Source organism: Leopardus geoffroyi, chromosome C1, assembly GCF_018350155.1.
Source record: "Leopardus geoffroyi isolate Oge1 chromosome C1, O.geoffroyi_Oge1_pat1.0, whole genome shotgun sequence".
Lineage (NCBI taxonomy): Eukaryota > Metazoa > Chordata > Mammalia > Carnivora > Felidae > Leopardus > Leopardus geoffroyi.
The window spans coordinates 127527498-127542085 of NC_059328.1; the positions used below are offsets into that span (position 1 = coordinate 127527498).

At 44.5% G+C, this 14588-nt stretch overlaps 1 protein-coding gene across 2 annotated transcripts in view; it reads right to left on the reverse strand.

Moving 5' to 3' along the window:
* Positions 1 to 14588, reverse strand: part of LCT (lactase) — a 51133-nt gene that overhangs the window by 17383 nt on the left and 19162 nt on the right. For both annotated transcript variants that reach the window (XM_045479663.1, XM_045479662.1), the window contains exons 6-9: positions 11307 to 12036; positions 7016 to 7661; positions 1293 to 2843; positions 352 to 620 (exon numbers count right to left, since the gene is read on the reverse strand). In XM_045479663.1, coding sequence (XP_045335619.1) covers positions 352 to 620; positions 1293 to 2843; positions 7016 to 7661; positions 11307 to 12036 — 3196 coding nt within the window. The remainder of the gene's footprint in view (positions 1 to 351; positions 621 to 1292; positions 2844 to 7015; positions 7662 to 11306; positions 12037 to 14588) is intronic.

A 14588-nucleotide genomic window follows, 5' to 3' on the forward strand; every position in this document is an offset into this window, starting at 1 on the left:
ACTGCCTGCTTGGAAGAGACTAGGTGAGAAACAAACATATTCCAGCAGACAATCTTCTGGTTTGCGGGTCTCTGCCTAAGTGTTTGTGCCCAGGTCCACCTGCTCCATTTTGCCTGCCTACATCCCTCTCAGCATAGCCCAAGCAGCCACGAGTCTGCCTGAATTGGGGGATGTGAGGAAGCTGGTCTGTCCATGGAGAGGACCTCCCAGATTCCATATACAGCACCCATACTTTCCTGCTCCAGGTCTGTGGCAATCCCCTGTTCTTGCCTGCCCTCCTAGCACCAAGCCCACAGCCTGGCACATAGTAGGTCTGCAATAGCTGTCGTTGAACTGCCCCGAACTTCTCACCTGATATGCGGCGGAAGCTGCACTCCAGATGAAGCCCTCGGGAAACTGTCCATAGACAAACTCGTCTTCCCTGGGCAGCGGCATGCCATTGTTGGTGATGACCTCTGTGTAGTACCTGGCGGAGGCTCTTGCTGTGCGAGGCCTGTTCATGTTATTGAAATCAACATGGTACAGTCCAAACTTGACTGTGTAGCCATTCAGCCACTCAAAGTTGTCCATCAGAGACCATGCAGAATACCCTCGAAGGTCTACACCATCAAGTCGGTAGGCTGGGAACATTCCAAAGTGAGCAGAGAAGAGCTTTACACCTGGAGGGTGAGGTTCTCAAGAACCCTAGATAAGTACTGGCACATCACTTAAAACAGTAGTCCTAAACCATTAACTCGTACCCACAATTAATGTATGCCCAGATGGACAGAGCACCTTCTTTTTTTGCCAGCACTGATGCCCTCATAGCAAGTATTAATGACCAATCTTTGCAAAACCAAATTCTTTTGTTGGGGTAAAGGGACAGGCTTGAAATCAAGAGTCTCAGCCCACTGTAGAAGTTACACATAGAAATGTGTTTTAGAAAAGAGTTTCTTGCTCTGGGGTGCATGAAACTCACCAGAATATAACATATGCACCATGTTAACAGAAAGTTATCTTTCTGTTCACTGCACTTAAAATAGAACTTGCCACATAGTAGTTGCTCAATAATGAATAGATGGACCCATGAAAATACTTGTATGGGGACTCTGTATGTGTACATCTGGGTAGATGACCATGGCTTTTTTTCAGATTTCCAAAGGGATATGTAACCCCCGACAGGAAAAGAATTATGGAGTTAGAGCCTAAGAGAGACTTGTTTATGGTTTGTAATCCACTTTGCCAAACCATGTCAGGCACATGATATATGGATGCTGGAAGATTCTGTAAGGGGGACATGAATTCTCACATACCTTTCAAAGCTTCATTGATGTAGGTTTTGTGGTAAAATATCCTATCAGTATCTTCGACTTTTGGATTTGTCAGCCCCACTCCATTTTCAGTGATGTAAATGGGTATGTCACCATACTCTTCCTTGATCCAGTTAAGCAGTCTTCGTGTCCCCCAGGGTGCAGCTCTGTTTATTGCTGTGGAAGGCCATGAAGGGTCCTCCTCCTTGGTTGTCTCCTGGTCATCTTCATAGGAGGGTGGGTTTAACCTGGGTGTTTTGTGCTGCACAATTCTGGAGGAGTAGGTGTTGAGGCAGAACACGTCAGCTGTGGCCCTGATGTACCTCTTCTCTTCCTCAGTGAAGCTTGGCAGGCGGGAGGTGGCTAAGTGTTGAAGCTCACTCCTGTTCCCCACTTTCCACTTCATGGCATCGGGATAGTCTCCGTTTCGGAAAATGGGGTGGCCAAACCAGCCCAGTGAGAACTGCAGCATTCGGTCAGCTGCCTCCACATCCCTCGGGATCTCAGGGGACTTGGGCTCTGCCCAGTGTGCACTGAGGCTCAAAGAGATGACCCCCTTCTGTTCCCGCCTGTATTTCTCATCGTAAGTGTGATATACTCTGGCATGAGCTTTGATGATTGCATGGCCAATTCTGTAAGGTCCCCAGCCTGGGTCTTTCACCTTTGGAGGAAAATCCCCTGAGCCATAACCCAACCATGCCTGGTACGTGGGCTCATTAAAGGTCATCCAGAACTTGACTCTGTCCCCAAAGGTCTGGAAACAAAAGTCTGCATAGCTGTTAAACAAGTCAATCAAGGAAGGATTTTCCCAGCCTCCAATATCCTGGAGGGCCTGGGGCAGGTCCCAGTGGAACAGTGTCACCATGGGAGAGATGTTGCTTGCCACCAAGCCATTGATCAGCCTGTTGTAATAATCAACACCGTGTCTGTTGATAGAACTGTTTCTCCCTGTTGGGAAAATCCGAGACCAGGAGATAGAGAAGCGATAGGCCTTCACCTTCAAAGCTCGAAGCATATTCAGATCGGCATCCAGTTGGTTATAGCTGTCACAGGCGATGTCTCCAGTGGCATTGCCTTTCACATTGCTCCCTGGTGTGTGGGTGAAGTTATCCCAGATGCTGGGGCCTTTGCCATCAGCATTCCAAGCTCCTTCAATCTGATAGGCTGATGAGGACACGCCCCAGAGAAAGTCCTCTCTGAAAGTACCATGGTAGAACAAATCTCTTTCAAACTTGGGTTGGTTGGAGAACTTTTCCCAAACTACTTTAGCTTTGGAGGGCACATCAGACGGAAAAGTGAAGGCTCTGATTTTACGTGGGAAGTTTGCTATACTGGGTGGTGGCAGTCTCTTTACGGCCTTGGGGAGGAAACCGTTCTTTTCAATGATGCTGGTGAAAAAGTAGGCAGATTTCCTGGGAGTCCTTGGCTTGCTGCTGTCATTGAAGTTGACATGATACAGTCCAAACCTCTGGCTGTAACCAAAGGGGCCTTCAAAGCCATCCATGAGGGCACGAGCGATGTAAGATCGAACATCCACTAAGTCCTCCTTGATAGCTATGGAGAAAAACAAAACTTTGGATTATTTTCAAGTCTCTATGGGGCACCTGGGTGACTCAGTTGGTTAAGTGTCTGACTCCTGATTTTGGCTCAGGTCACAATCTCACAGTCGGTCAGGAGAGAGCCTCCTGAACCCCACCCTTGGGCTCTGTGCTGATGATGGAGCCTGCTCTGGCTTCTTTCCCTCTCTCCCTCTCCCCCTCTCCCTCTGCCCCTCCCCTGCTTGCACTCATGCTTTCTCTCCCTCTCTCAAAAAATAAAAAATAAAAATAAATAAAATTAAAAAAAAATAGTCTCTGTTACTGATGTTCCTATTTAAAGGTTTTCCTTTTCATATGCATGTTTTGGAGGGGATTTAGGTTACCCCAAAAATGTTAACCCTTTTTCCTCAGAACGAATAAAAGAGAATCCACAAGATGCCCACAAATCATCAGGCCACATCTATGGTCATAAACCTCAATCCAGAAGGCCATCCCTGCCTCAAAATGAATACAAGCATGTGTCCCATCTGTTACTATCAGGATTCCTTGTTTTTTTATAGAATGCATAAATCATTTAATATTTAAAATATACTTTTGTTTTTCCTTATGTCTAGCAATACTGACATAAAATGATCACACATCCCCTCTTAAAAAAGAGAAATAACGCCTACAGTAAGGTATTTCCTGGTACAGTGAGTTGAATGGTGGTCCCCAAAAAGATATGTCCAAATCTTAACTTGGTACCAGTTAATGTAATCTTATTTGGAAAAGAGGTTTTTGTAGATGTAATTCAGTTAAGGATCTTAAGATGAGATCATCCTGCATTAACTGGGTGAGTCCAAAATGCAATGACAAGCATCCTTAAAAGAGAAAGATAGAAGATGGAGGCAGAGATTGGGGCAATGCAGCCAACAGCCAAGAAATGCCTGGAGCCACCAGATGCTGAAAGAGGCAAGGAAGGAGTCTCCTCTGGAGACTTCAGAGGGAGAGTGGCCCTACCAGCATCTCCATTGTGGACTTCTGGCCTGCAGAACTGTGAGAGAATAAAAAAAAGCATCTAGTGAGTCAACCAAAAACCAGTGTCAAAGTAAAGCAATGGCTTTGGGCTCAAACTGGGAACCAGCAAAGTATTAAGCCCTATTTTTATCAGATTACACAGCCTCTCAACAAACATTGACTATATAAGAGGCTGGCAATTCATTTATTTTATATAATTCATTTATTCATTCAATGAATAATTTAGTAAACACCTACTTTGTCCCAGGCTGTAAAAGGCTCTAGAAACAAAAATGAATAGAAGCTTCATAGGTTAGTGGGTATTGATGAGCCAGTGATAGAAAGGCCTGTAGTTTCACTCACTGGCTGTTTGGGCACACCATGTAATCTCTCAGAGCATCAGTTTTCACAATGGTCCCATGAGGATGATCTCTGCTCCTATTTTCTGCACAAGGCTGTTTCAAAGATCTCTTGAGATAATGTCCTAGAGGGATTCCAAGATTGTGAAGATTACAGAATTGTACCCTTGATGCTGAGAACACAAGCAAAGTAAAAGAGAGGGTGTCTGGCCTCATGAACACTGAGGCCTCCACTCCCTAAGGTGTCTCCATTCCTAACTGCAGTGCCCAGGGTAGGTATTGCTAGTCAACTCTTTCTCTCTGAATCTACACAAGGCCTTGAAATCTTCTCAGAATAGCCCTCTAGGCAGGTGACTAGCCATATATCACTTGATTAGTGCTGATATAGGAGATGAAAATTATTTGCCATTCCTTTTTACTTGGAATAAAAAGACATGTGGGGAAAAGATAGTCTTCAACAAATGGTGTTGGGAAAATTGAACAGCTACATGCAAAAGAATGAAAGTGGACCAATTTTCTACACCATACACAAAAATAAACTCAAAATGGATTCAAGACCTAAATGTGAGATCTGAAACCGTAAAAATCCTACAAGAGAGCACGGGCAGTAACTTCTCTGACATCAGCCATATCAACATCTTTCTAGATATGTGTCCTGAGGCAAGGGAAACAAAAGCAAAAATAAACTATTGGGACTACATAAAAATAAAAAGCTTTTTCACAATGAAGGAAACAATCAACAAAACTAAAAGACAACCTCTGGATGGGGCGCCTGGGTGGCGCAGTCGGTTAAGCGTCCGACTTCAGCCAGGTCACGATCTCGCGGTCCGTGGGTTCGAGCCCCGCGTCGGGCTCTGGGCTGATGGCTCAGAGCCTGGAGCCTGTTTCCGATTCTGTGTCTCCCTCTCTCTCTGCCCCTCTGCCCCTCCCCCCGTTCATGCTCTGTCTCTCTCTGTCCCAAAAATAAATAAACGTTGAAAAAAAAAAAAAAAAAAGAAAACCTCTGGAATGGGAGAAGATATTTGAAAATAACATATCGAATAAAGGATTAATATCCAAAACATATAAAGAACTGATACAACTCAACACCTAAAAAACAAATAAACCAAGTAAAAAATGGGCCAAAGACACAAGCAGACATTTCTCCAAAGATGACATCCAGATGGCCAAAGGACACATGAAAAGATGTTCAACATCACTAATCATCAGGGAAATGCAAATCAAAACTATAATGAAATATCACCTCATGCTTGTCAGAATAGCTAAAATCAAAACCATAAGAAATAATAAGTGCTGGTAAGGATGTGGAGAAAAAGGAGCCCTCATGCACCATTGGTAGGAATGCAACTTAGTGTAGTCACTGTGGAAAACAGTATGGAGGTTCCTCAAAAAAAAAAAAAAATTAAAAATAGAATTATGATGTGATCCAGTAATTCCACTACTGGGTATTTACAAAGAATACAAAAATACTAATTTGAAAAGATATAGGCACTCTGTTTACTGCAGCATTAATTACAATAGCCAAATTATGGAAGCAGCCCAAGTGTCCATCAGTAGATGAATGGATAAAGAAGATGTGGTATTTATATATAATAGAACATTACTCAGCCATAAAAAAGAATGATCTTGTCATTTGCAACAATATGGATGCATCTAGATGATAAAATGCTAAGTGAAGTCAGAGAAAGACAAATACCATATGATTTCATTCATGTGTGGAACAAACAAAACAAATGAACAAGGAATAAAAGAGATTAACCAAGAAGCCGACTCTTAACCATAGACAACAAACTGATGGTTACCAGAGATGAGGGGTGGAGGGGGGGGTTAAATAGGTAAAGGAAATTATGAGTACACTTATCATAATGAGCACTAAGCAATGTATAGAATTGTCAGATCACTATATTGTACACCTGAAACCAATATAACACTGTGTGTTAACTATACTAGAATTAAAATAAAAAAAATTTAGGTGTGCTTGGGTGGCTCAGTTGGTTATGATCTCACAGCTTTGTGTCACGTCATGATCTCATGATTCATGAGTTCGAGCCCCACATTGGGCTCTGTGCTGACAGCTCGGAGCCTAAAGCCTGCTTCGGATTCTGTGTCTCCCTCTCTCTCTGCCTCTCCCCTGCTCGTGCTCTGTCTCTCTCTCTCAAAAATAAACATTAAAAAATATTAAACTCTCTTTCTCTCTCAAAAATAAATATTAAAAAAATCTTTAAAAAAATTTTAAAAGACGTATGAAACTATGTTAGGTAAGACTGGTGCAGTCGATATGAATTAATGGGATCAAAGTGAATGATGTGGAATGTAGATTTTATAGCTGACTTAAGGAGATGGAGATGAATGTGGCCAGAACAACGAGGGAAGATTTAATGGATTGGAGTCCCCTCCTGTAATGCCACTGGCATCCTTTATTACAATTTTCTGTCTGTGACCCTCTGTAAACTCTGAGGGTCCTATGGGAAAAGATGATATTTGCTCAATATTTTACCCTGTCTTGTGCAATGTGCGGTACATAACAGGCACTGAATAAATATTTGTTAAATGGAATGTGTTAAAAGATGATGAGTGTTTGATCAATGGATAGGACTCAAATGGGCAGAGTGCAGGAAGCGGCATTATAGGGAATAAGAACATTGGAACAAACACTTGAGGCTTCTGGGGGAAACAGCTAGGAGGCTGATATGAAGGACTCATGCTATTACTACTAACACTACTTTTTGGCTTCATTTTCTTAGGAGACTGTCTTTGTCTCATTAAACAGAAATCTGAAGACTTGGAGAAGTACCACCCACCTTCCAATCACCAGCATATCCACCATTCTTACCTTTGAGTACCTCGTTGATATATTTATTGAAGTAGTCTACTCTCAAGGAATCCTCAAGGAGATCTTCAGTCTCCCCTATGGGCATGCCATTCCCAGCCAGGTAGATCGGAACTTTTCCTCTTGTGTATTCCAAAGATACAAACTGCAATAGCCTCCTTATACCCCAGGGCACCACATAAATCCAAGGGGATGAGGTCTGGGGCCATGCAGGGTCCACATGTTGGGAAAAGCCTCCAATGGTGTCATAGCTAGGGATGCAGGAATCTTGTTGGGCCGTGCTGATAAGGCGAGAAGTGTAATGAGACAGACCCAGAAAATCAGCAGAGCCTTTCAGGAGTTGCTTCTCTGCCTTGGTGAACTCAGGGAGCTGGGCCACAAGACTGGGGCACTGTTGGTTCATCTGTTGGATTTGGGCCTTCAGGGCAGCAGGGTAGTCTCCATCCACAAAGATGGGGTGTGCAAACCAGCCCAGCATGAAGTGCAAGAAGCGTTCAGAGGCACTCAGGTCCTCAGGCCTCTCTGGGGACAGAGGTTCTGCCCAGTCTGAGTTCAACACAATGCCCACACGTCCCTGCTGCTGTGGACGATAGTAGCTATTATAGTGGTGCCAAACTCGGGCATGAGCCTTGAGGACCAAGTGAGCCACCTTGTGAGGAAAAAAAAGAAAGAAATACAGTGCTTAATAACAACTAATAGCAAAGCCAACAACAACCACAAGCCAATAACAAGTCTACAACAACAAGTTAATACGAATGTCAATAATGTTACCAATGTTAATAAAATAGCCACAATAAAAATGTCCACATCAATAACAGCACCAATGTCAACAACATCAGGAAGTCATCAGCAAGTCAATGCCAATATCAACAAGTCAACAATATCAAAAAGTAGTTAAAATTGATGCTAACAATGTCAGTAAATCAACAACATGGACAATGTTGACATCAACATCATCAACACCAATGCCAGCAATATCAACAGCCAATAACATCAACAAGTCAACATCACCATCAACAGGTCAATAGCAGTAGCATCAATAACCATATTTCACAGTAAAAAATTGTTAATGAATTCTCTCATAAACTCCTCCCAACAGTCTTGTGTGACAGTATAATTATTATTACCACTATACAGATGAGGGGAACAAGATCTAGAGAGGTGTAGAATGTAAGAAGCCTGACTCTAGGCCTGTATTGTCCCCCATGATGCTATTCTGACTTTGTTCTTAGTAAGTGCTTATTGAATAATTCATCAACAACGAATTTGGGACGGTCATTTTATTTGACACAGAAGGGATGGGACAATTCTTTCTAACCTACCTGCTCTTTCCACTTAATGAAATCTAGGAAGAAAACCCATGACCAGGAATCTCTTGGTAGACTTAACTCAAGGTCTTACAAAAGTTAACAGCTTTCCTTGGCAGAGTGCCATGGGAAAAAGGGCAAAAGCAGGGTGTCTGGAGTGTAACAAACCTAGACTTAAATCTTGACTTTGTCACTAACTTGCTTCTCATTCAGTTTCCTTGTATGCAAGAAGTGGTAATTATGCATTCATTTAGGAGGACTAAATAAGATCATGTATATAGAGCACCAAGCAGACACTTGGGGTGTAGGAGGGAGATTGCTATTGCTTATCATCCTTTCCTTTTTCATTTTTATCATCTGAAGATAATGACACTTACTCTTGAAGACTTTCAGATCAAAATATGCCTTAGGAAGTCAAACTCCTCACTGCTTCTCATGTTGCAAATGTTAATCCTTAACAGGGTCCTAAACTCCAATGGCAAACTGTGCTTCTTTCCAAAAGGCAGGAATGTGTGCCTTCTAACTAAGTCAGCATCAGGCAGGGGGCTCAGCAGAATATGAAACAACTAGCAAAACCAGTCATTGTGGCCATGTAAGAACATGGAAAGGTGTTAATGACATGTCAGATAAGAAATGGGCACTAGGGTGGTTATGACAGCCAGTGTGGGTTCAATCATCATAACAAATGTACCATGCTGGTGGGGGATGTCAAAATGTGCACGCGTGGGAGCAGAGAGTATATGGAAAAATCTACGTAACTTCTGTTCAATTTTGCTGTGGACTTAAAACCACTGTAAAAAATAAAGTCTACTTGGGGCGCCTGGGTGGCTCCATCAGTTAAACATCTGATGTCTTGATTTTGGCTCAGGTCATGATCTTATGGTTTGTGGGTTTGAGCCCTGCATCAGCACTGTCAGCATGGAGTCTGCTTGGGATTCCCTCTCTCTGCCCTTCCCCCATCTCTCTCTCTCTCTCTCTCCCTCTCAAAATAAATAAACATTAAAAAAATAAAGTCTACTTGAAAAAATGTACTAAGGGGTGCTTGGGTGGCTCGGTCGGTTGAACGTCCGACTTCGGCACAGGTCATGATCTCACGGTTTGTGAGTTCGAGCCCCGCGTCGGGCTCTGTGCTGACAGCTCAGAGCCTGGAGCCTCCTTCGGATTCTGTGTCTCCCTCTCTCTCTGACCCTCCCCTGTTCATGCTCTGTCTCTGTCTCAAAAATAAATAAATATTAAAAAAAAATTTTTAAAAGGCACTGAATTTAGTGCACTCTGTGAGTACACTGTGAATGCAAGGACTGGAAGGACATATGGGCAAAATTATGAGTGAACTGTTTTCTTTGCAATCTTCCCTTAATGGTATTATACTGTTTTAACTAATGAATCAAAGCAAGAATTGAAGGAGAAAGGTGGTGTGGACTTTCCAGGAGCCACAGTTGTAGGGATAAGAAGCCAGGAGAAGAGGTTGGGATGAGTTTTACAACAAGGAGACAAACAGAAAGGTTCAAACCTTCCATTTTGAGGAGTGTTCTCTCTTGGTGTGTATGCTCTTGTTGAACAAGAGCAGAGTGGAAGCTTTGACTTCACTCTAATTTTTGGCATTTCATCAAGTCATTGATTTTAGCTCATTCTGAGTGTGGACATTTTGGATTGTTCTCTAATTTTCTTATGTGTATTTATTTGTATCATCTCCAAAAAGTATTAAATCTTGAGGATATGGGTCATGCATCCTCCTTAACACCTAGCATAGGGCAAGGAAAAGACTCCTATTTCAGAACAGAACCCAAGATGTGGCAGGGGAAAGCCAGGCTAACATGTGCATCCTGAATATGGATGTCAGGGAAAGCTGGTGAGTTTTCTGGGAGATTTGAGCAAAAAAAGAAATGATGGAAAGGGCCCATATTAAGCTACTTAAAATTTTGTCCCCAGTATATACATCCCCTTCTTATGGAAATGATACCCTGCCTACCCTCTGGAAAGCCAAACCCTTTTTCCTTTTCCACCTCCCCACCTCTCAGCCAGTGTGTGGAGGGGTAGAGCTGAGACCCGGACCCAGACCAGTCACTGCACAACATTTTCCCAGCCTAAACTTAGTAATTGGTTCAGGGATGGGCATGCAACCCATGCAGCAAGCATAAGGCACAGGGACATGTTTGCTGGGAATGCCAGAAAAGAGGTAAGTTTTCTTTCCTGCTGGTCTTGAAATAGGAGAGCATGGCTGCTATCATCTGGTTACCAAGCAGCCCAAGTAGAAAACCAACAAGGAGGGGCAAGAAGAGAAATTGAGTACTAGTGGCATTGTTTGGGATCTGATCAAGCTCCACTCTGACCAGCTAAAACCCAGACTTTTCAGGGATGCCTGGGTGGCTCAGTTGGTTGAGCCTCCGACTCTTGATTTCAGCTCAGGTCATTATGTCACTGTTAGTTGGGTCGAGCCCCTCCTCCAGCTCTGTGCTGACAGCTTGGGGCCTGCTTGGGATTTTCTCTCTCTCTGCCCCTCCCCAACTCATGCTCTCTCTTACTCTCTCAAAATAAATAAACATTAAAAAAAATCATATTAAAGCCCAGACTTTTCAGTTTCCCAAGCTGATGGACTCCCACTTGGCTTAAGTCTGTCTGGGTTGGTTTTTTTGTCCCATGCAACTAAGAGTCCTGGATGACAAGAAAAATCTGCTGTAGACTCAAGCAGACTCGGGCTCAGATTCTGGCTTCAAACTGCTGACCCTGTAGCGATGCCATCAGGAAACAGTATCTCCTCTCTGAGCCCCAGTTCCCTCATCCACCAGCGCTGTTCCAAGGATGTAATAACTTATCAAAGTGCCAGCAGTATTTGGACAAAATAAGGTGATTAACGATTTATGGTGCCTTCCCTCCCTCTGGCTTCCTTTAAAGCACAAAAAGTAAACGCATTCTGACTGGAAGAGACAATGACTTTCTCCCAGCCAAATTCTCCTCCAGTGAGGCGGCACTGCAAGGACGAGAAGTACCTTGAAAGAGGCCACGCCCGGGTCGGAGATGCCCGGTGCGTGTCGGCCCGTGCCGTAGCCCGCGTAGCTCATCACCCACGGCTCATGGAAGGTCACCCACAGCTTCACGCGGTCCCCGAAGGTGGCGAAGCAAAAAGCCGCGTAGTCCAGGAAGGCGTCCACCACACTGTCGTCCTGCCACCCGCCGCGCTCCTGCAGGGCCTGGGGCAGGTCCCAGTGGAAGAGCGTGGCCATGGGCTGGATGTGCGCGTCCAGCAGGCTGTCGATGAGCCTGCTGTAGTAGGCGACGCCCTGGCGGCTGGGTCCGGGCCCGAGCCCCGTGGGGAAGATGCGGGACCAGGAGATGGAGAACTTGTAGACGTGAGCTTGGAGGCCACGAAGCAGGGCCACATCGGTGTCCACCTTGTGGTAGCTGTCACTGGCCACCTCCGGTGTTGCTGCGCCCTCGGAGGCGTGCCGGCGACCCAGGTGGTCCCAGACGCTCGGCCCTCTTCCGCCCTCGGCCCAGCCTCCTTCCACGTTAAAGGCTCCCGTGGAGACGCCCCAGAGGAAGCCTTCGGGGAAATCCTCCCGCAGGAAAGCGTCCCTTTCGGCCGTGGATTGGTTGGCAAATGTTCCCCAGACTCTCCGGTAGGCGGAGCCCCGCGGCGAGGAGGAACCTGCTGCGGTCCCTAGGGCAGGCTGCGCGGCGGTCTGGAGGGGCGCGCTGTCTGTCCGAGAGCAGGGCCCGCTGCGGGATCCGAAAGACGGAAAGGACACGGTGAGTAATGACCCTGCGGGTTACCTGCGCCCCCAGACTGATGGATGGCGGCAATGTGTGTAATTAGTAAAGGTTCGAGAAGCACTGAGTCAAAAGCCACACAAGTGCCTGGTAGATGGGAAAATTACTATTATTGCCTCTTCTTAGGTGAGTTATTATTGCTTCTGCAGGACTCCAAACACTGTGCCAAGCCTACCGTTCTGTGTATTAGCTTGTCCTCAAATAATGTCTTTAGTTCTGATGCCATGCTTTTTCTTCTTACTGTTTATAAAACATAGTTAATCATAATGATGGCTTTAGCTCATTATGCCTTGATTCTGTGCTGGCCACTGTGATATGAATGTAGGTCTCTCCATTAATTTTCACGAATTTATTAGATAAGGATTACAGCTATTTAACCGTATCCTATAGAGAAGGAGATTGAGAGTCAAAGAAATGAGTATATTCTGGGCATCAGGGGACCAGCACCTGTTTGTCAGCTGGTATGGAAGAAAGTATTTCAATAACTGAATTACTGGTGTAGCTCTACTGATGTGCATCAGCTAAATATTAACACCAGCTACAACCTCCTTTCTCCTTCATGCTGCCTGGATTATGGACACAATGGCAGGAGCTCATGCAGTCATGCTGGACAGTAAGGTGGAAGCCTTGTTAAGGATGAAGAAAATTAAGGCAGAAGACTGGATTCCGGATGATTGTACCTACTGTAGATCATCCATCTCCAGCCTTTGTAATGTAAATGAACCCACATCTTGTTTTTTTTAATGAGAACTTCTCCTTAATCACATAGTTTACAAACTGTAGAATACAGTCTGTGCTTTTAACCACATATCACTGCATTTGTAGATGTGTAGACATTTATATATTTTTAAATATTTCATATATATAAATTCATATAAATATATATATTTGAAATAAAACATACTGTAAAAGTGCTATCCTTACATGAATGCACTCTATTTTCTATTTTATTCTAGTCCATTTCTCTCCTTCTGTCTTTCCTTCCTTCCTTTTTTGTTTTTAATTTTCTTTTAACATTTATTTATTTTTGAGAGGCAGAGAGAGACAGAGCATAAGCAGGGGAGGGGCAGAGAGAGAGGGAGACACAGAATCAGAAGCAGGCTCCAAGCTGTCAGCACAGAGCTTGATGCGGGTCTTGAACTCACAAACCGCAAGTTCATGATCTGAGCTGAAGTCGGACGCTTAACCGACTGAACCACCCAGGCGCCCCTCTTCCTTTTTTTTTTTAATAAAACATTTTCTTCTCATGTTTCAAAACAAACCCTAAATTGGTTTACCAATCTCCAAGTCCTGGCCTGCAGGCTGGAAGGCACTGTAAGAGAGCATGTGGCAGTTACACCAGCAGAGGGCAATGTTGAGGAAGGGTTGGTGTAGGTGGATGTGTTTGGTCTGGAGGGGGAATCGCAGGGGGATGGCGGAAGGGGGTGCAGTACAAGGGCATCTCCTGTCCAATGGCCATCATGTGGAGGGAGGATGTCATTTGTACGTGGTTAGCCCAGAGCACAAAATTGGTAGAAGTGGCAGGGACATTGCAGAGGGACCTCTGTCCAATGGAGAGAAATCTGGGTCTTCCAAACTTAAGTACCTCCTATTTTACGAAGCGTCAACGAACTCACATTTGCTAAAACAGCAGTGGGGGTGGGGGGTTATCTATAGTTATGGATTATCCATGATATATACAGGTCTCTGGAGCACAACCAGGGACACAGGTGACACCCACTCAATGAACAGACTCAGCTACTCTGACCTAAAACTCCTGATCCTGATTGTCCTCCTGGCTTGGAAGAAATGAAGTCTTGAGGAAAGAAACAAACAGTCCCTGGATAAAATACAATTTGCTCTAAAGGACTGCTTAATTATTCATTTGCTTTTTTATTTGCTTATGTATGTATATATAATCTCTTCACCCAGCATGGATCTAGAACTCACAACCTTGAGATCAAGAGTTACATGTTCTTCTGACTGAGCCAGCCAACCACCCCTCAATTTGCTCTAAAAGCTTTAATGCTGGAAGTTCAGGTTTACCTAACTTGGGAGGAGATTTAACATACTCAGTATGAGTATACTGAGTATCTCTCAAGAGATTTAGCATAGCCTCAGTTTCTATGCCCAGGCCTTGCAGGTAGCCCTCCTTCAGCTATCCCTCCCCTGCCCCCAGCCACCTCAGAGCATCCCAGATAATGCTCTTTCTCCCCCTTCTGGGGAGCAATGCTTTGTCTTCTGCCACAATCTGGTATTAGAGTCATTTGTGGGCCACTCTGCTTCCCCTCCAAGGTCTAAGATTCTCAAAGAGAAAAGGATGTTACTCCTGTTGGAACCCCCCTCAATCTGCCCTGGCCCCCAGCAGACTCTCCACCAACATCCCCCTGAATGAGGATCCCCGGCTGTTAGTTTAATGTCAGCCAGTGTTGGACCTTTGCCTCAGGCCAAGTTTAGAGGCAGAACCTTGGAGCTGATATCATATGGCATCTTGTGGCTTTATAATTACTGAGCTTTCTGGG